The 22,872-nt window shown below is 42.3% G+C and overlaps 1 protein-coding gene across 5 annotated transcripts in view; it reads left to right on the top strand.

Moving 5' to 3' along the window:
* Positions 1–22,872, top strand: part of EBF2 (EBF transcription factor 2) — a 184,078-nt gene that overhangs the window by 137,653 nt on the left and 23,553 nt on the right. For 4 of the 5 annotated variants that reach the window (XM_032389108.1, XM_032389106.1, XM_032389109.1 and 1 more), the window contains 3 exons: positions 7,579–7,696; positions 9,207–9,337; positions 10,228–10,354. In XM_032389108.1, coding sequence (XP_032244999.1) covers positions 7,579–7,696; positions 9,207–9,337; positions 10,228–10,354 — 376 coding nt within the window. Of the gene's footprint in view, positions 1–7,578; positions 7,709–7,808; positions 7,818–9,206; positions 9,338–10,227; positions 10,355–22,872 lie in introns of all 5 variants that reach the window. The other variant, XM_032389105.1, reaches the window with a different exon arrangement.

Here is a 22,872-nt window from a genome sequence, read left to right as displayed (position 1 = left end):
TTTGAGTTATTCATGGGAGAAAAGAGAGAGAATGGATAGCAAGTCGCTGCCTGTGTAACTCTTGGGAAAGGGCATGTCAGATTTCAGGTAGGGGGAAACAAAGCTTAAATGCTGAAACATTTTAGGAGACTCAAATTTGGGCGCCAAAACCTACCTCCAAACACATTCCAGAACAATCAGATGCAGAGCTTCCTGGAAAGCAAAGCTTTCTTAGTTTTGCAATAAGAGTACATAGCTGCTTGTGCGGACTACGTGCTCCTGCTTTTTGATGAATGACAGGTGATTCATGAGGTCCCTGGGGGGCAGAGTTTGGTGGAAGAGGATGGCCCAGCCAAGTCAAGAACTGCATCAAATATGTCAAGGCTCCCCTGTGGCTCTCAAAATGTTTGCTCGTAAAATACCGCCCTTGACTATAACCATCCCATTTGGCATATGTTCTAGATGGGAAAGGCAATGGGTTCAATGGAATAAAATGAGGTAGCAAAGATGTAGCCAGTGTCTATGACCTTTGAGATGGGAAAAATTTAGTTGTAAAGCAGGCTCCCTGATGACATGAAGGCTGGTTGAAAAAAATTGCCACTTGATTTTTTGTGCGCATTCAACTGGTTTTTTAAAGACAAACTCTTAAAAGATGGCCATCCTAAGCCAAATTTGCAAAATATGCCAGCAGAAACGGTCTTCAGCATACTACTACACTTATGCCAATTCGATTTTATTTTTTAAGTGCCAGAAGAATGATTTCAGTGACCTCGAGCGGTGTAACAAAACTTTTTCAACTCTTCAAGGCCTCTCTCAAATCTCATTTCCTTGATGAAAATGGTGGTCACTGCCTTAATTTCAGGTTCATTTTTCTCACCTTTGGGCTCCTGGAGTATACGGTGGCCACACATTTTAGTCCTCACTTATGCATGGCTATGTAGTCATCTTTTCTGATTATGTGTAGTGTTTGTTATGCTTCAACTCCCTGGTCAGCTCCTTGAAGTCGTGACAATGTTTTCTGTAAGTCCCCATTGCACGTAGCAGTAGCATGTCACTGGGAATGTCACAGGGAGTGTCAAAAACCACCTTTGACTGATCGAAACATAGGGCTGCCTTCTTTCTTAAGAAAGTGTCTTCTCGGGAGTTATGTCATCAATGCCACGGTCCCTCCTCCCTTGGTGTGAGCTGCCCCACAATGCCCCACATCTGTCTCAACAGCAATCAACTTTGTGTTCTCTCGTTCGGCACTTGATCCTTAACCGAACAGAAAATTTAGCCTTAGGGAATATGAAACAACAGTGATGGCTAAGAATTCTGGGAATTCCTTTAAAAAAAAAAAAAAGACAAAATCCATACTTGTGGGGTAGGTGTTTAAAGGTAATTTTGGAGACCCCGGAGTCCAGTAACAAAGAAGAATCTAGGCTTTAAATCTGGTTTGAAAATACGATGTGTGCCAAGAATAAAGTGGTGGGGAGAAACAATTTGCAGTAGCCAATTGTTTGTTGTTAGCCTGGGTTGAATTAATGGAGGCTTAGACAAAATTGTTTCATCAGAGTCCCCTTGTCGAATGTGAAAATTAGCCAGTGTATAAAAACACCAATGGAGTATTTTTTCCTCATGATATGGACTCCAGACTTGGTTGCCCACCACAACCAGAAGTCTGTCTTGCTTTTCTCTGTCCGTTTAATGGTCTCTATGTCTCTTTCCTCCTACCACAGGTGGAAAATAAAATCCCACATAATAGTTACACTTTGGGAAAGCTGAAATAACATATATAGCAACTGAACAGTTATAAGGGAAAAGCACATCTTGAATTTAATTCCATTTCCAGATGTAAAATGTCATAAAGAATTTTTTTTCCATACTTGGCAAAATAACAGGAATTTTCGAGACCATTTTATTTAGCTTGGTGGATGCATGTTTGTGGGTAGGTATCAGAGAGTCTTCCACCTCGAGTATGCCCTAAATGCTACACATCCAGGCTTTACTGAGATTAAACTACCAAAGGCCGCACGTTCAGCTAGAAGGTTTATGACCCTCATTGAAATGGAGGGGAAATATGTCCGACAAATGGTAGAATTTGGTGTGTTTTCAAAGCAAGAACTCTGATCCGTATGGAGAGGTTTCTAACCCAGTGTAATTATTCTCCCGTGACTACAGACACTAGGATTCTCATCTGTTTCAAAGAGCAGAGCACATTTTTCATTCTGACTTCTCTTTTTCCTTTACCCTTCTATGTGAGACGTAAGGCCTTTGTAGGAACACCTGGGTGTGAGCTGAGGAAGGCTGGCTGGGGGTAGACTCCAAGCTGGTCATTCCTCTGACTTAACTCAACCAAACCAGACAGTTGTAGCTTGGACAAGGAGTGATGTTAAAAAAAAAAAAAAAAAAAAATTAAAAGTGTGATGTTCCAACAAAGCCGAAGACATTTCAGAGTGAGACATAAAAATGCCCCACGGGTGGGAATAAGTCAGGTTGGTAAGGGTTCCCATGCTGCATGCTATCATTCTGATACCAAAGGAGCCGTTCCTCTATTGGAAACCTGGTTGTACAGATTAACGGATGTGCCCACCTAAAGAGTAACTCCCACTGTGGCCTTGTATAGGCAGGAAAGAGCTCTTTACAACTCGGCTCCTGCTTTGTATAAATTATTAGAGTGAGGGACATGGGAGTACTTTTAGATAATGAGAAGAAAAAAAAATAATTTGAGAAAGTCAATCCATTTTCTTGAGTACTTTTAGCAGATTGCTAACATAGTTGTAGATTTTGTTCTTAAAACTGTCTTGTATTTTTCAAGGGGAGCTACAGATTTTTCTTCATGTAGCTAAAACTGCCATTTAATCGGATGATTCCCACCAGAACCTACACTGCCACTCTACAGTTGCTCTGTGTGTAAATTCACTAAAAATTTGGGATCACACAAAGCAAAAGAAGAAATTGCAAAAATTGAAAAACTGCTTCCGCTTAAAAAAAAAAAAGCAAGCAATTTCAATGGATCCTTACTTCTCTTTCTTGGAATCTTGTCTTTAAAGTGCCATGTCATAAATAATATTTGCATGAATATCATGGGTTATTGCTTTTGTGTTGAAATGTCTCAGTCGAGGAGAGCTATAATCTACAGTAGCTTGGGTTTCCGATCTGCAGGCTCTCCCTTTGGAGTTTTGAGCTAAAATACAGATACACCAACTATGAGAAACAAATGAAAGCTGTCACAGTGTCAGCAGCAAAAACCGGGGGTCCGTCCCACACAAATTATGGACATCTGTATTCCTAATTGGCATTCTTTCGGGCCGTGCCAGCAGAATGGCAGTGCCAAGAGAGCCTGACAGCTTTAGAAAAGACCAGGTATCAGGTTTAGGTGATAGGAGACGCTGATGAGACGTAGAAGTTCCTTTGTCGGCCATATTCTCCGTATGTTTGTTATAAGGCCCGTGACTTCTAGTTTCGGCTACCTCCAAAACGACACCCTTTATCAAGACTAAATTTGCTACTTTGAAAACACATCAGTTTATGAGCTCAGGAGAACAAGTGGTATTGATGGTTATATGATCAGAAGATCGTTGGCAAAGATGCATACAAATAGTTAACAAGGTAATGGTAAGAAATGTTGACCTTGATTTGTTTAGCTAAGATGTAAAGATTTTTGAAGGTCAAAGGTGTCCTTGTGTAGTGTTTTGGAGTCTAACTGTGTCTGACCCTCTAACATTAAGCTGCTGTGGCCTGCAGTTTTGAAGAGTGAAGCAAACCAGGGGAAAAGAGAGAAGGGGGGAGAACAGGAAATGGAGTGAGGTGTTTCAGGAAGTTGTCAGGGGTTGACTGATTGATTCCAGATGGAAAAGGTCAGCCTTCGTGACCCAGGAAATACTCACTAGGGGAAAGAAGTTGGCTTGTGGAAAGGGAAGGCCTGGGAGTGAGACGATGCTGGAATGCACATTCCACTTCCTTTAGTCCCCAAACATTCAGAAACTTTAACTTGTCTGAATAGAATAATATCAGTGTTGTCATCGTTCATCAGAAAACAGGGAAGGAAGTTAAATTCAAAGCTTTGAATGTACCAAATGTATCTTCACCTCCATAATGTAGTTCATTTACTTCCAGAAGGAGAGTGGATGTATGTAAAGGCCAATATTTGTGTGTGTGTGTGTGTGTGTGTGTGCGCACGTGCACATGCATGTATAAGAACAACCAGCAAACATGTCCGGTTTTGCATGGTGGAGCTAGAGGATTAAATTCTTTACATTTTGCCAATTCACTTTAATTGACAGACTCTTCTAGATAACCCACAGTCTAAGATATTTGGAATATTAAAAATGGGAACTTGCCTTGTATCTATATATATACGCACACACGCACATACATTTGGACATAATTTAAAATCTTGTAATAAATTTTGCAGACACTGAAATAATTCAGGTTAATTCCCTTGCTGTCATGAGAGGCCAGAGCTAGCCAGCAAGAGATTAAAATTTATTTCCATTGTTAATAGAAAATAATGAAGTGCATCTGAACCATCAGGGTATGTCATTCGGGAAATGTTCACTTTGGAACTGAATCTCACTCCACCCAAATGGACAATGATGAAATCAGCTGGCTCAAGAAAGCCTCATATTTTGTGGCAGGAATGCATGAGGAGCACTAAAGTACAGTATGACAAGAAGCTTGTGGAATGAATTAAAGTGGTCTCAGAGAGAATGCTCTCTATATCCACATAATCCTCAGACGGGCTGGAGTTCCCCTCACTGTGCCTAGCACAGCTCATTAGCAATTAAAGCCTGAAGCGCCCTCTTGTTTTAAGTTTTCCAGAGATGGCAGCTATGTCAATCCATTCACACACACAATTTATAAAAGTGGCCTGATTCCTCTTTTTTCTCCACCTTCTCCTATTATTTTCAGGGGGTAATCATATGCAGAGGTGAATGCTTTCAACCTTCATGCTCATCTTTTTTTTTTTTTTTTTTTTTTTTTAAGATTTTAGTTATTTATTTGACAGAGAGAGACACAGTGAGAGAGGGAACACAAGCAGGGGGAGTGGGAGATGGAGAAGCAGGCTTCCCGCGGAGCAGGGAGCCCGATGCGGGGCTTGATCCCAGGACCCTGGGATCATGACCTGAGCCGAAGGCAGACGCTTAACGACTGAGTCACCCAGGTGCCCCCTTCATGCTCATCTTAACCCCATGCCAGGAGCCTTGGCTTCTCTCTTCCTTTGACTATGATGCCATCTTGTGCTTGCCCTGATAAGGACTTGTGCCTCCATGCACTTGTGGAGAGCGATGGATGTCTACATCTTACGGTGGCCACCATACAATAGGAAATTTCTGGAAGGATTTTCCCCAGACTCCTAACATGTTGACATGGGACAATTGAAAACAGATCCGGAGCTAGACAGGCTGCATCCCTGAAATATGAGCTATTGACAATCATTTTCTGAACGACAACTGAGGTTCCTTTAAGTTCCTTTGATGTCACAGAGAGGCAGGGACCCTGTACCTGTAGTGTATTCACAAGTGAGGAACTGAAGTGTGGGAGAGACACATAGCTGACTAGGAACCCATTCTGTCGTCTTTGAATCTCCAGGGCCTGATTTAATACCCAACATGTAGCAGGAGCTCAGTGAATGTTTTTGGGATGAATGATTGAAACCCACTTATGTCCATGGAAAATTCCTGTATGGTACTGTCATGCCCATGGGACCAGGTTAGGTGAAATATTTTGGGGACTCATGCTTTTAGGGGTTCTCCTGAACCCCTATTATATTAAAATATATATATATTAAAAAAATTAAAAGCTACCATCTAAAACTACATTGAAGGTAAAAAAAAATTCAGAAGTGTTTCCTTGGGGTGGGGGTTAGGTAGGAGGGGAGGATTGACCGAGAAAGATACAAGGTAACTTTCTGGGGAGATGGAAATGTTCTATACCCCGATATGGTCTGTGTTACCTGGATGTATCTGTCAAAACTGTGCAGCTAAGATTTGTGCATTTCAATGGATATAAACTTCACCTAAAAAAAAGGAAGGATTTATCATACTATCTTGTTCACTTTGTTTGCTTGAAATTATTCATAGTAGAAAATTTTAAATGCCCTCTAGTGAATCTTACTTCACATTAGAGATAAGGCAGGGCCAAGGTCCCCCGCCCCCTTCATTTAATAAGGAAGAAAGGGGTGGCAGAAAAAATATAAGTAGAATATCAGCAAATCTAATTTGGGAGTAGATAGGAAGAGTCATTTTTAAATACAGCTCCTCATTACGTGCCCGTCAATGCCTTTCCTCCAGAGGTCTGTATATATGCACGAATATGTATATAACAAGTTATTTTCTCAAAAAAAATTGCATACATAACTGACAAATAGACTCACGTCTAGGACGGCCCATCCTCTTGGGTCAAGTGGGTGGTGGGTGCACTCAAGTCCACCTACCTCTGCTACGCTTTCCCAACTGCTCTGGCCTTCACTGACCTCTGCCTCTTGGAACTACAGCACGCACATGGAACTCAACTTGATTTCGTTTTGTGTGCTCTTTCTTTTATGTGTCAGCCATGTTTCTCCAGCCCGAAAGAGAGCTCTTTGAGGGTAGGGGCCCAACTTTGTAACTTTTGGTAGCCAGCCCATGTGTGTGCCTTTCTAGAGCCTCCCTTAGAGCTTACACTACGGGAGGGGCTCAGTGAGTAATGTCACCCATCCTAGTGACAGGCCAAAAAAGGCAGAGGTGAGGCAGTTAGGGTGGAACTCATCCCCCAGTCTCATGCGCCAGGGTCTCCTTTACATGTAATACCTCATTTCATCCTTACTTTATTTATTGAGCCCTTGAGATAGGCATTGTTGTTTGTGTTTTACAGATGAGCAAAACGGAGATTAGAAAAGGTGAAGTAATTTGTCCCAGGTTACCAGGTTGCGGGACAGCAGGTGTGGTGGTCTTAGTTCTCTCTGACCCCCAATCCATGATCTTCCGCTGTTCCACACCCATCTCTTCCCTTTCCTCTGCCTAGAGACTAAATGTCCTACATTTTCAACACTGAATTCCAGCAACTTCATCTCCTCGCCAGAAATTGGATCACCTCTGCCACGGCTCTCTAGCGGGTGGGGACACCCCACAAACAGCCCCTCAGGCAGCATCTCTGTGCCCAGCATTCCTTGAGCAGATGTTAGAAGTGTGAGAACCCATTCCTGAGCTGGGAGAGATGACTTCCCAGCTGGTGTTGAGGCCTTACCTTCCTGAGCGCACACAGTTGGCTGCTTGGCGTGAGCATAGCTCTGGGGTCAGCTGGGAATGACTGTCCAGGTCCTGTAGGAGAGAACAAGGTTTTTAGAACCAGCAGGCAGATGGCCAGTTTCCCCACTCCATCACTGGGGCGTGGTTTGAGCACAAATACATAACAACATGCAAGTGAAGGGTGGCCTCTTTTTCCAGGAAGCTGTGCCATAATCACAGGAGGATGACCTGCTGAGAGGCCGAGGGCATGGCCCTGGCCCAAGACTCTGTTCCGTCTCTCATTAGCCATAGGGATGTCTGGCAAAACAGTAGGCTGCGACTTTTCCTACTTAATGTACAACTAACTTCCCCCTCCCCCCCCCCCCCCACTTTTGCTTTAAATGTGCAGGTTGTGTTGTCAACAACGGTGAACGTGGATGGACATGTGCTGGCTGTTTCTGACAACATGTTTGTTCATAACAACTCTAAGCATGGCCGGAGAGCAAGAAGGCTGGACCCATCAGAAGGTAGGGTTGCCTGCCGTCTGGGCTGAGAACGACAGACAAATCAAGGTCCCCGCCATTGTCCTGGTTTGAATTTTAAATTTATGTCTGGGCAGGCGTGGAGAAAATACACAAGATCATGCGGGTTTTAAGTGAAGTTGTAAACACTGACTCCTGCCTGTTCTCTTGCAACCCCGCACGCCTCCCGGTCGGCACTCAGGCCCCCGTGCCCCACCGCCTCTGCCATCTAGTCTTGTGTTTTTCTTTTTGCTAGACGGGCATTTGAGGCAAACATAAGCCTATGACATCTTAGTTAAACAGGAACATTACAGTGCAGACATGTATGAATAAGTGTCAGATGTGCCCTTAAACAGATTGTGGGCAAAACAAAACAATGTGCAGAATGAAATTGACACTAATTGATTTTTGTTTGCTTGGACAAGAAGAAATCATGATCTGCTCTGGGTAGTTTTCCATGTGCATTAAAGTCGTCAGAAATACTGGTAACTGTTCAACCTCAAGTTGTCCAAAAAATTAAAGCATATCAAGGAAGATAACTGACAAATACCTGAGTAAATTCCATCTTTCACACTCCCCAGCTCACTGGGATAGTAAGGCGCTTTGTAATATAAGGTGAATGGCTAACCTAAGCTACTATTTTCGTGTGATGTTTTGCTGTATAGTGCCCACCAGCCCCCACCCCAGCTTGGCCCTTAAAATGTGTCTTGTATCAATTTAAATAGGAATTAATGACCTGAAAGAAAATGATTGAATCAGTAAAGAATTTGGAGTGGTGTTAATTCTCCCACAGTGGGCACTGAAAGGGGAGAAGAAAATCCCAGGGTTCAGAACTAGGAACCCATCCAGTTTCTTTTGACTGATTGGATGTGATTGACTGGCTGTTCAAAGGGGGCTCATGTTTTTGGAGTCCTGCCAAAGTTCTCCTCCACCTTTGACCCTGTCAACTTTGGAAATGGAGTGATGGATTGACTTTAGTTATGGCCTGAAAACCATATTGGGTTCCTGTTGGGATGTAAAGTCCAGAGGCCTTGGACATATGGAAGAAGGGGGGGCGGGAATCCGTCCTACAAAGTTAGGAAAGTGATTAGAAATTGTCTCCTGATAGAGCTGAAAAAAACCCCAGCTATGATAGATTTTACTTTCTCCTTCTCTCTCTAGCACATTAGCAGGCCTTGTAAATCTTAACATCTTGGGGCAGAGGAGGTGGGGAGAGAAAAGGGATTTACACATTTCCAGTGTGATCAACTTATAAAAATATGGGGAAAAACAACAGGGTTTTAAAACCACCCTTTGCACAATTAGCTAAGTGTTCCATGTTTTCATACATAGTGGTCAACTCATTAGGCTTTAATGACCTGGTGAAAACCAGCAACCAATTAAGGAATGATGGCAAGTCAGCAAAGCTCAACTTGAACCTGGAATAACCAACAGCTTTTGAGAGCAGCCAATCCCCCAAACTCCAAATTTCGACCATCAAAGGACAGCCCTGACATTTTCTTTTCTATCTTCTTAGCTACCCCCTGCATCAAAGCCATTAGCCCAAGCGAAGGCTGGACCACGGGAGGAGCCATGGTCATCATCATTGGAGACAACTTCTTTGATGGCCTCCAAGTGGTGTTTGGGACCATGCTTGTATGGAGTGAGGTAGGCAAAGGCAACTTGCTGCCCTGATTTTCTTTGGTGCAAAGATAGTTTTATTTGGGGAAATGTGATTCCTGGAGCATCAGCAGCATGGATGCACATTACTGATTACCTACTGTGAGCGAGGCACCAAGGATTAAAAGACATGTAAACCACAATTTATTGTAGGCATGGATCCCTTAAAAAGATAAATATTTATCGCAACATTGTTTATAATTGTGAAAAATTAGAAAGAGCCTAAATATTGAATAATAGGAGAATGGTTCAATTCCACTATTAAAAATTTTGTTTTGAAAAAATTCTAATGACACAGGAGAAGGGATTGTATTTACACTATAATGTCAAGTGAAAAAAAAATCAGGATAATGGTGTCTATGGATATAAAATCTAATAATATAACAGCCATCCATAGAAAAGTTCTGGAAGCACACCAAAGATTAACAGTGGCCGTCTCTGGGTTACACAAGGCTAATATTTTTCCTCATATTTTTTTAATAATTTCCTAATTTTCTAAAGTGGATATGTTCTACTTTCATAATGAGAAAAACAAGACGTTACAAAAAGACAAGTAACGGTGCTAGGTTGGATGTGGAAATTGCCAAGTCACTACATGAGAGAGTAGCAGTGTAGGAAGCAGGGAGGGAGTGAATACAAAGATGGGCCCTGGAGGCAGCGAGAGTCTTGAGCTGGGCTGGTGGGAAGGTGAGGATCTAGACAGGTTAAGTTGTGAGGAAATTCCAGGGTGGGAGGGAGAAACATGTGAGATAGAGGGACAGGGTGTTTGGAGGGTTTGAGGCCCTGGGGGGTCATCGCAGGAGATGCTCCGGTCCTCCATAGCCTTGGTGATAACTTGTATAACAGGTATTTTATTTATCTGCCTGTTCATTCCTCAGCTAATAACTCCTCATGCCATCAGAGTGCAGACTCCTCCTCGGCACATCCCCGGAGTAGTGGAAGTGACATTATCTTATAAGTCCAAACAGTTCTGCAAGGGAGCTCCAGGGAGGTTCATTTACACAGGTGGGTAAGAAAATGATCCAAGGGAGACGGGCTCCTGGTTCACCTTTGTTCTAGTTCCCAGTGTCTCCACTTTATAATGATTTTACCTTTCCTAGGTCTTTTTACTAGTGTGGGAAGAATGGACTGGGTGATAGGCATTGGATGGGGAAGTGTGGACTCGATTTTAAATTTTATTTTATGCAAGCGATTTCTGAATAGTCTGGGAGATGATCACAGGAGCTCATTTCATGAGTGCCATCTTTATAAATTTGACTCGGCTAGAACCATGCTAGAACAGACTTTTAACTAAGTAATCAGATAAAAAATTAGGCCAAGTGGTTGGCTATAGCTAAATTTTCTTGAAAAGGATTTGTAAAAATTGCCCAACAGTGCTGCAGAGTGATTCAAATTGTTTTAAAATTTTATGAAAGTAGGAATTATCTATGATTTCAATGTTTGTTGAAATTTTCTGAATATTTGTTTAAAAACATTTGTTTAAAATTGGTTGAATATCTACTTTTTCTAAGGTACAATGACATATGAGACATGGTCCCTATTTCGAAATGTAGAAATTTTTGGAGGGGGCGATGGTGTATTGCACAGAACAGCTGGGCAATTAGAATATTCAAAATGTTTGGTGTTTCCAGTGAATGGAATATGAATTCCAGGAAGACACAGTTTAGTGTGGACTAGTGTAGAGGGAAGGGCTTTCAAGAAGAAGATGGAAATCAAAGACTATTTTTAAGGGTGGGGAGGATTTGAATAGGCAGGGAAAAAGGAAGAATGTCCCAACTATGGGAATTTCATGTGCTAGAGCCCAGTGGGTAAGGTGAGCAGGTGTCTGGAGGAGAGAGGGCTGGTTTACAGCTGTGGTAATGTACTTGGGTAAAACTTAGGCCAGAACTTAGCCCACATGAGCTAGGAATGAGAAGGAAGGAAAACATAAAACAGCTTAAAAGCCCTGTAGGGTACCTAGAATGATCAAATTCAGAGACAGAACATCAAATGGTGGTGCTCAGGTGTTGAGGGAGGGAGAATGGTTCCAATTTTAGTATATGTGCTGCCGAAGCGAGCACAGAGGGAGGGAGAATGGGAGTGATATTTAATGGGAACAGAGTTTTCGTTTTGTGAGATGAGAAGTTCTGGAGATTGGTTGCTACACTTAGAAATGGCTTCAGATGGTAAATTTTTTCATGTGTGTTTTACCACAATTTTAAAAAATGAAAAAAAAAACCCACAAAGCCTTGTATGGGAATTTAGACTTGATTTGTAGGACGACATTCAGTGTTCCCATGGAAGTGAGAGTAACTCAAAGGGGTTCTCGTAAGAAACACAAATGCTGTTGATATAAAAGATTGAGTTAGTCAGGGGAACAACTGAAGGCAGGAGGATCAACTAGGACATTGTACTTTGAAGGAGAAAATAAGGGGCCTAGAGAAAGAAATATATAAACTTAGAAAATATATCACACACATTATGAAATTCTAATATTTTATAGCGTCTTCTCTCATTTGGATCCAGACTCCCCTTCTTGTTTATGTGTAAATATCTGGTTACATATCACTGAGGAGTAGATGGACAAGGGTAATTTTTAGGTATATTTATCTAAAATTTCACCTTTGAATTTTCTCTCTTGAGATAGGTACATCTTGGTTGGGTTAGTGTGTGTGTGTGTGTGTGTGTGTGTGTGTGTGTTTCTATGGAAGATGCTATTGCAGTCACAGTAAAATATTTACTGCTCATTTAAATGAGTATTTATGACATGCCTAGTACCATGGGCTGGCACAACTCTAGGCTCTGGGATATAGAAATGGGCAAGTTAAAATCCCTCATCTTAATAAAACTTACTTTCTAGAGGGGAAGACAGACAACACAGAAAATAGATGATATAATTTCAACAGTAATAAGTAAGGGATAGAGAATGAGGCAGGGTTTTGGGTGGGGTGATCAGGGAGGGACTCCGTGAGGAAGGGACGTTGAGTGGAGACCCGTATCACAGGTGTGGAAATCTGTCCCCCTGCTTCCGTATCTTTTTGACCTTCTCTCCTCTCCATTCACATTGTCTTCCTTCTGTGCCTGGAACTCTTCAGGGTTGTGTTTCTGTTTGGTTCACCAGTGTTCTCTAGAACAGTGTCTGGCTGTCTGTGAATTGGGGGTAAATGTCCCAGGCAGAGAACAGATTATAGACTGAGAGGTGGGAATAAGCCCAGCATCATCAGGGAAGAGCATGAATACCTCTGGCCAGAGTGGCACTGGTGGGGAGGAGAACGATGGAAGATGAGGTAGGAAAAGCAGGTAGGGTAAGAGGTTTGGATGGGAAGGCACTGAGGATGAGGATGTTGAACAAGGGAGCAGTCAGCATCCAGACAGGATTTAAAACCACAGGGCTGGATGAGATGGCCTCAGAAGAGAGTGCAGCTACAGGATGGAAGAAGTCTCAAGATGGTGCCTCAGGAGCACCAGCATGTAGGGCTCAGGGTGAAAGGAGGAGCCTATGAAGTGACTGAGAAGGAGTGTCTGGTGGGGTAGGAGGAAAGCAGCAGTGTGGGCTGTCCCCGAGGTTAGGCGAGGAATGGGTCTCACTTTGGGATGCTTTCCACATGTAGGGCTCTGGCATCTCTGTTTTCTCTACCCACTGTATATGGATGACCGTCTGGCCTGTGAGGAGACAGGTAGGAAAAATAGCAATCGTGTTGCAGCCAATCCTCAGCTCTCTTCTGAAGTAAGGAGAGATGTCAATACTCAGTGAGGCTGTAGACGTGTGGAGCCTGGTGCTGTGTGCATGTGCATCCACATGTGTGTGTGCAGGTGAAAACTCTCTCCGAAGCAGAGGTCCTCACCCTTGGCTGCACTTCAAATCACCAACACCTGGGCCCCAGACAAAGTAGCTCTGAATCTCGGAGGGTAGGACCCAGCTATCAGTGTACTTGATATATTCATTGAACAAACATCAGTTCTAAATTATACTCCAGGCACAAAATCAGTAATTTCAGTATGCCTCTAGCAGCTTACAGTTCTAGAAGGGGAGATAGCCATCTGGAGATTATGATAATTGGGTTAAGTCCCATAAGAGGTATAAATGCAAGGGGCACTGAGCAAGGAGTGGCTGACTTTAGGGAATCTGTGAAGACTTTCCAGAGGAGGTGACAATAGAGTGACATTTCTAAAGCAAAGTGGGAATTTACCAGACAGAATAGAGGAGGCCATGAGCCACAGTTTGTGGAAACAAAGTGTCTGCTGAAAGGGGAGCCCACATAACCGTGAAAATAGTAGATATTATGCTACTTGTAAATTCAAAGAATTATGGAGATGGTGAGACATTGCAGATCACTGGTCAAACTCCCTCTTTTGCAGATGGGAGAACTAAGCCCCAGGCAGAAGCAACTTGTTCACAATTACCCATTGAATTCAAGGTGGAGTCAGAGCAAGGACTCAGGTCTTTGGCCATCCTGCCTAGTATCTTTTATTTAACACTTATTGTCAGCAAATAGCTCTGTTTTCCTGATGTCCTGAAATTTTATTGACTTATTCACGAAGCAAATATTGATTGAGCACACTCACTATGCTCAACACTGTGCTGTGTGCTGGGAACACTGTAGATGAGTCAGACCAGCAGGATCCTTCCTTCATTATGGTATAGTGATGTGAAGATGAACTAATTATGCTCTAGGTTTGAGCTTTTTGGATGTCTCTAGTTCTTAAATCTTGTGTAAGTGACTTAACTTTTGAGTCTTCCCATCTATAAAATGGGATACTTATCTCACAGAGCTGTTGTGAGACTAAATAATACTGGGCATGCAAACAGTGGTGTTTGGCTCTCCAGGGAAAAGTGGTGGGGAGGGAGCGGTAGGGTTGGTAGTATTTGCTGATTTCCATGGTGCAAATACTCTGACTATGGCTGATTTTAAGCTACCAGTATGACATCAGCTGGCTCACAAATTTCTGAAATTTTAACAACCTGCTGTCACGAACTGGTCTAGAGCACCCTTTCATGTAAGCACTTGGGATAGAGAGTGACTATATCTTACTATTCAAAAGCATTTATTATTAATAATATTCTTATGATTACTATCAGGGTTACTACCATGGAAACTTTTACTATCAGGGTTATTACCATGGAAACTTGAACAAGTAATTACAAATGTGATGAGTACTAAAAAGGAGTTGTATAGGATGCTGGGAATATACACTTGGGAAATCGAACCTTCTTAAACTAAGATAATGGGGAAGGCTAAGAACAGTCCAAACACAAGAGACGGAATGTGCAAAGGCCCTGGGGTAAGAAAGGACACGGGATATATATGATGGCTACTATGAACAGGGCAGAAAGAATGAGTTAAAGAACGGTTGACCTCAAGCTGGAAGGGAGGGTTGGGGCATGCTTCTCCGGCTCTACCCCAAGAGCCATGGGGAGCTATTGGAGTATTTTAAAGCTGGGGAGTGCCATGATCAGATTTGCCTTTTAGAAGATCATTCTGGCTGAATTGTAGAGAACGGCTTGGAAGCAAGGGTGGATTCAAGGAGGTCAGTCGGAGGGCAGTGTGGTGGCCTCAGCCAGAAATGATGGCAGCCTGGACCAGAGCACCAGTAGTGGGGACAGGCAGAAGGGGATGGAATCTAGGAGGTCACATGGGCAGCCCTTGATGATTGATTGGATGGGGTGAAGGTTGGGGAAGGGAGGGGAGGAGATGCCTCTCAGGTTTCAGGTTTGAAAAATTGGGTGGGTATAGTGTAGAAAGTGATTTTTAAAAAGGTATAAATTGCTAAGGGAGTTCAGAGGAAGGACAAAATTCTTCCAGCTGGTGGAGCGGTGGGAAGATTTAATATTGTAAAGATGTCAATTAATGCATAAATTTAACACAATGCCAATCAAAGTACCAACAAAATGTTTGGGGAAACTTTACAAGAGTTCACCTGGAAAAATAAAGGTGCTAAAATAGGACCCCTCATTTTGAAAAATGAAAGGGCCACGCCCTACCAGACTTAAAACCTATTTTGAGTAATTAGAAGAATATGGGGCTTTGGAGGAACATATAGAAGTGTTATGCAACAGAAGAGAACATTTAAAAATAAACAGGTTTTTTACACATGAATAGTATAAATACCTAAACATGTGTATAGGTGAGGAGCCATCTCAGTCAATGTGGAAAAGATGGAATGTTTAACAAATGGTATTAGACCAACTAGTTAAGTATCAAAAGAAAAAAGGCTAGATAGCTAATTTCATATTATAAACTAAAACATTTGAATTAAATATTTTTAATTAAAAATGAACACATTTCAAAATATTGTTATTATAATCTGAAGCCTTGCTAACCTCGACCCCAAGGAAATCATCAAGCATAAATCTATGATTACATAAAAAGAAAATTTTTGCATGTTGAGGTGATGTCATTAAATCAAAAGGAAAAAAGGACAAACTGAGTACATATTCATTATATGTGACATATTATCTTATGCATAAAGATTCATTCATTTGCTCAGCAAAAACTTATTTTATGCCTCTATTTGTCAACAACTATGTTATTCATTGTAGATAAAGAGATGAATATTAGATATCTCACAAATTAAGAGAAAAAGAAAGATATGTAAATAAAGAGCTAGCAAGGAATATCAGGAGTTAATTTAGGAAGGAATACAATTTAGCAGTAAACATTTTTAAAAATCCCAATCACATTAATAATCAAATACATGCAAATTAAGGCAACTAGGGGATAACATTTTCTCCCTATCAAGTTGGCAAAGATTTTCTTTTTTCTCTTTCTTTTTTATTTTTTTTAAGATTTTTATTTATTTATTTGACAGAGAGATAGAGAGAGAGCACAAGTAGGCAGAGCGGCAGGCAGAGGGAAAGGGAGAAGCAGGCTCCCAGCTGAGCAGGGAGCCCGATGTGGGGCTTGATCCCAGGAAACCTGGGATCATGACCTGAGCCTAAGGCAGCCACTTAACTGACTGAGCCACCCAGGTGCCCCAAAGATTTTCTTTTTTAACAAATGAAAATACCCAAGTTGGCAAAATTAGTAGAAAGTGGGGACTTTCTAACATACACCTGTAGGAGGGTAGAAGAATCTAGGAGCCTTAAAATGTATATATGCTTTGACCCAACAATTCTACTTTTTGGAATGTATACTTAGGAAATAACTGAGTTTGCCTGAAGGCTGTTCATTGGAGCACTGTTTATGGTAGTGAAAAATTGAAAACATCCTTAGTGTCCTTTGGGGGACTCATTAAATAGTGAAGTATCCTTACACTGAAACACTTTTTAGATATTAAAAGTAGTGCTGTGAATGGATATTTAGTTGCATGAAAGATGTCTGTGATATAGGTTTTAAAAAAAGCTTAAGAACTATATGCACAGTATGGTCCAATTTATATATATATATAAAAAAAGAACAGTTGTGTAAAAACCCTAAGTAAGATATAGAAAACTGCATATGAAGGCATTACCAATGGTGGTTTCTAGGTATTGGTATTATTATTATTTGTTTAAATTTTGCTTACTTACATTTATTATTTTCTGAAAAACTTAAGTAATTTTTAATTAATAATGAAAGAAAATGTGGTGTAAAAAATTAATGTCCCACACACTGAAATACTGAAACAGCATACATTGGTAAACTTGATTCTTTAGGTACAGAAAGAGTATTTCCAGCCAGGGAAGCAGTGAAGCTTCTTCCAGAAGACTGCTTTGGAGAAAGAAGGACGTGGGAGGAAGTTAAGGGTGAGGAGGGTGGGGACGAGTTGCACATTCTTTCACAAACAGAGAAGAAAATAAAAATACGAACACTGTCCAGGATGGCTCGGGAGGCTGGTCACTCCCTCTAGAAATTTCCACCTGATGTTACTGAGCCAAATGCGACTCCGGTTGGTAGAGACAAGTGGCTAGTGTTATTCATGGAGGGGCCCAGGCACTACAGGAAACAGACTGGTGATCTCTCGTCTTGCCCACTCAAGGAGAAGCCACCAGCATGGAAAGCCACTTTACAACCCATTGGGAATCTTAGTCCAATAGCTGGAAAGGCAGTGGCTTCCCTAGGTGACTGAAGGTGGGGCCGCTCTGCCTCAGAGCCGAGGCCTACCTTCCGTGAGCCTGGAGAATCCTAGCCTTCTCTGGGGGGGCGGGGGGCTGACAGGCAGAGAGTTCGCAGGTGTCCAGCCAACCTCCTCCTGAGCCACACATTCCAAGCCTCGGAATGTGCTCAACTGCAGGAGACTGTATCAGAAACCACTATAGGCCTAGACAAAATACTCCGCTCCAGTGGTCAGGTGGAAAATATCATCTTGATTCCAGAGGAAAAGAAAACCTTGAGAAGTCTCGAGAGCTTTAGCGGGGACAGAGTGAGCCAGAGCGGGAGGGTGGCATCCAAGAGGAGGATGCACTGGACTCAGCCAGAAGATGTGCTTTCAGATGCCGGCGGGGGCATCAATGACTTGTTTGTCCTTTTGACAAGTCATCTAACCTCCCTGAGCCTCATTTTTTTCATCAGTAAAGCTCTGGTACTAATTATACTATTACCCATAGGTGTTTCCCTAATTTGGCTGAGTATGAAAATCATGCTTGGCTCCATTCCAGACATACCGAATCATATTCTTTTGGGAGGGTCTGAGAATCTGTATTTTAAACAAAGAAACGAGTTTGAGAAACCTGAGTCCTGCTCATCAGGCTGTTGTGGAGACTTTCTGGCTGGTAAAGTACTCTGCACATGGGGCAGTTCTTATGAGACTGGGTCATTGCGTGGTGAACACAATAATATTTCTTCTTAGGTGGAACTTTCTAGAAGGAGACTCAAAAAGCAGGAGGTGGGAAAGGAGGCTCCAAGGTCCAACCTTTGATGGTTCCTGTATCCAAGGATACACCACCATAATAAACCCAAGCCTATTAGATGTAACTTACCTGGTATAATTAGCCAAAATGCAGTAATCAGTCCCCATGGTTGTTGCTGCCAAGTACAGCATAAACAACATCAGGGCTCTGAAAAACAACACATTTTCTTCACACATGTGATTTCGCAGGTCTATTTTCCTTCAACCATGGTTTGCTAAAATGTAGCCTCCTGCTGCGGCATTGAGAGATCCACATGAGAGTATAGCTCCTTGGGAAAGGTCTGCTTGGAGACCTGGAGCTGGTAGGTATGCCAGCCTGGGTGCAAAGAGGAGAGGTTCTACTTTCCTCACAGACTTTTCCACAGAGAACCAACAGGGCAGAAAAATAATCCTGGTAGAGGCACCCAGTGGGGTCAAGGTTATTGGTTGTGGAGGTCTTTCTTGGCTGTTTTGAGGATTCAGGAAGAGAATGTCTGGAGCATGCATTTGGGAGTAGAATGGCCATTGTGTATAATGATGAAATCTGCACACACACACCCGGCCCCCCAGAAACCAGTGTAAAGTCATGATGCATGCAGTCCATGGCAGGTCACTGAGCATATGCAGGTAGATGAGCGCAGCTTTTCAGGATTATTCCTATGGCTTTTTGCAGAATCTGGTCTAAACATTTGATTGTTGGTTAAGAACTTACAACTTTAGTTGTAAGTTCTATCATCAGGTAGAACTCGTAAGAAGAAAAATGATGATACTAATTCAGTAGTCCTATCTGTCATCGTTTGAGGAGGTACGGCCAGGCTCTGTCTCATGAGCTCATATCATCATTGCCCTTTCTCACTGTGATGGTTCTCTTAGTATCTCAGATTTATAGATAAGAATCCTGCTGCCCAAGGTCACCAAGTTAGGTGCAGTCCTAGCAGTCTACTTCCAAAGCTGTTCTCTTAACCACTGATCTGTGCTACTTACCAATCCTGTGTAGCGTCACAGAAGAAATTACACGAAGGCCATCTGTTTGGCTTCATCCAGTAGTTTTACCTGCAAATGCCAATGGCCTTGGCTCTCTGGTTGTTACTCTGAGGAAATGCACAGGAAACAGGCCTGGCCAGTGACGAGGGAGGGGCTCAGAGGATGCCTTACCTGGTGCTCCAGATTGCAAAGTGGGCTGTTTCTATTACGGCGTGATGTGATAGGCTGAGAACCTATGAAGGGCCTCGAATTCCCTGGAAGTCATAGAAATTCTCCTGTCCATGAATAACTGAGGGTGTGGAAGGCAAAGGAGTACCAACTCCACCCTGTTATTAAGAGAGAACTTAGTGCCGGGGCGGAAGACAATGACCAAGCGTACAGGCCTAGATTTGAGCCCCAACATTCCTGCAGGTCACTTAAGCATTCTGCACCTCGGTTTTCTAAGTGAACAATCAGGAAGGTATTTCTCTTACTGGGAAAATGAAATGATATAGATATGCCAGTACATTATGTATAGAAATATAAAAATATAAGTCCAATTCACTACTGTCAGCCTTTGGCAGAGGGACACACAGTTTCTGGGATGAGCTCTGGGTGCCTTTGCCCTCATCACCATTAGATCAATGGTGGACTTTTTTTTGCATGTCTTCCCTTCTGTAAGAGGTGGATTCTTCTTGAAAGACCTACCACACCATGCCCTTAATATCTGGGTCTAGATTAGAAATCAGGATTTTGTAGGTGACAGAGAAGGCCAAGGCAGGCTGAGGACATGACTCTGTAGGCGGAGTGAGGGAGAGTGGGTTTTCAACGGAGGATGAAAGAAGCAGGAGACACTGACTTGGCCTAGGTGAGCTCAGGTGCACATGGAAGAGCTGCTTGTCAAGGTGCGTGGTTGAACTTAGAAGTTGGCAAATGAGAACTAGTGGAGAAACCGAGAAACCAAAGAATCCATGTCAACTAACTTCCTCCCCCAGAAGACTTCTTATCTTTTATTCTAGCACAAGCAAACGCATTTGATTACACACCCTTGTTCATTATTTGGGAGAAAGTGTTCATAAGAAAATGGCGAGAAACAGGCAGCAGTTGGGAGGAGAAATGGGAGACCTAGATTTTTCCACAAACCCCCGGATCATACCCTGAACAGTCTCCTCCCTGAGGCTCGGTGTGGGCTGTGGGGTCCTCTTGTCATAAAGCTGCACCGCACAGATGTGCACGCAGGATTGCAAATGTTAATAGCTCAGCCGCTTCGCATTTCTTTTTTTTTCTTACAGCATTACCCTGATTAAAAAAAAAAAATCCCATTTAAGAAATGAATCTGACTTTGAGTTAAAAATACCCAATTCAAACATCAAAAACTGGCCCGAGTACAATTATTCCCCATTCACACTGGAAACAGGTTGACTCAACAGCCCTCCTGGTAGCCTGTAGTTTTACTGAGGTCGCTTCTACCCTCACCTCTTGTGAAATCTGGATCCATCCTCTGGCTGAGTCTGAAGAATGATATCTCCGTTGGAAGCCCCAGAATAGGGGGCTGTTGTTTCACCAGAGACCTCCCAGCCCCCTTAATGGCCTGGTGCTCTCGGCTATAATATTCTAAATACACATTACAGAGAGCACGAGCATATTCATAACTGCTCCATTGTGGCATTTAGATTTACCCTTGAAATTTATCTTTAATTTTTACAGTTGTCTCCTTAACCATGTATATTACTCCCTTCTTCAAACAATCTGTCTTCCTGCTGCAGTTTTTCTTGAAACCAAAGCATAATTAAATATTAAATTAATATTTCATTTTAAATTAAATATCAAAGGCTTCAGTCTAATCTTTCACTTGTGCACTGCTGGTTCTCACCTCGTGTTCTTGTTCCTATATCCACAAAGGCAGGTGCCACCTCTTAATAATGTGTTCCTGTATTATCTTTGTCCTTTTTTTTTTTTTTTTTAATTGATGACACTGAACTTTTGCTACATTGAAACAAATGGATGTAGGGAAAGATTTTAATGTAGCGAAGGTTAACAACAATGTAGTTCAACAGCCTATGGCTTCAACCCCACCCATCTCCACTTCTTGAAGAAGAAGTTCACTGTGCCAAATAGGTAATCATCTTAGAATCATATAATGCAAGAGCTCACAAGGGATCTTGGAGGCATTTTAGCCCAACCATTTGTCTCTGCAGAGAGATAAACCAAAGTCCACCAGCCCTTGAAGGTGATGAATGGTCGGTCAAGGGTAGGATGTAAAGCAGATCCCAGGCCGGACCAGTTTTATCTCCATTGACTATCAGTTGCTGCAAAAAAATTTAACTTGGGAGCATTAAAATGCTAATTGAACATAGGCTCTGCATGTTGGACCCATGAGCAGTAGGGCAGAAGGTAGATGATTGGACAACGAAATTGGGAGGAAGTGGTAGGAGAGACAGAAGAACGCAAATCAAAGCACAAAGAAGGCAGACCTCACAGGAATCAATATGGAGGCTCAAGGCTCTTTGAAGACATGGATCCTGGGGGGAGATCAGAATGGAGAAGTCCCAGAGGTAACATGAAGATAAGAGCTGGAGTCTGTATATCTGAATTCTTCCCCATGCTAGGTTGCTCTACACTTTCCTGTTCTGCCAATAGAGTGACAGTCTTTGACCAGAGCCACAGGGAGAGGTATTCCTGATGCATGGTTTCTCCTTTGCTTGCATAGCAAAGTCCATCCTCTGATCTGGTGTTTGTCTGGCACTCACGTTACATAGATTTTAGGTTTCTTAGGCAGGATTCTTTTCCATTGTTTTCTTTATCATTGGAGAAGGATGAGATTTCAAGTTAGGACTGGAGAGATCCTCTAGTTCTGTGGGCCAGACCCCTCAGGGGACCACGGGCTCTATGCATACCTGATAAAAGTGAAGCTTGTTGCTACAGATGAATGCACATATGTGCAAACATACAGCTAGGCTCAGACTTCTAGAATTTTCTTAGCCTCTTGATGGCCATCCATACACTCAATGATGACCCTAGGCTCCAATTGGAGATTTACCATTGAGGAAAGTTGAAACCCAGACCAACATCCCAGAGCAATAGCCCAACTGATCACTCAGATCTTTCCTCACCCTATCATCTTATTTGTCTCTTCTCAAATTTCTGCAAAGGAATTTGATCAGCCATTGATGCTGCAATTTTTGTGATGAGTACTTCTGTTGGTCAGGGCGTAAATGACCTCCTGCCTGCAATGTCAATGCTGTCTTTGTTCAGGGTTGACCAAAACTCTAATAAAGAGTCCCCTTTCCATGTTAGCCTGTGTCCCCTACATTTTTGGGAAACAGAAGTAGAGTCATAAGCTAGGGTAAGCATTATCTGGTCTCTGTGCCTCCTCTTCAGGAAAGAAAAAAATCATATAGAATTTATACATCTCACCAACCCCTTGGGAAAATTAATATTGAACACCAGCCAGCTTTTTTTTTTAATGAGTGGTTCCCAGTAGATATTTTTAGTTAAATACTATTTACTTATAAAATAAAACCTTTACACATTGCTTAAAGTTTATATCTATTTGCTGGGTCCAAGATATGTAAGTAACCTCATATATTACACCCGCAATCAAAATGAGAAATGACACATAAGATCCAGGCTCTCAGGAGAAATATTATGAAATCTCAAGGTATTGATGAAAGTTTTTCCAAGGCTGATCCAAATGGGATTTAGATTCTGTGGCAGTTGAAATGTGTATTATTAAACTCCTTAAGCAAACCCGAATGACTCCCAGTGGAGGA

The sequence above is a fragment of the Phoca vitulina genome, unplaced genomic scaffold (genome assembly GCF_004348235.1).
Source record: "Phoca vitulina isolate PV1807 unplaced genomic scaffold, GSC_HSeal_1.0 scaffold53, whole genome shotgun sequence".
Classification (NCBI taxonomy): Eukaryota; Metazoa; Chordata; class Mammalia; order Carnivora; family Phocidae; genus Phoca; species Phoca vitulina.
Note: the sequence above shows the minus strand (reverse complement) of the source record. Positions and strands in the feature narration are given on the sequence as shown.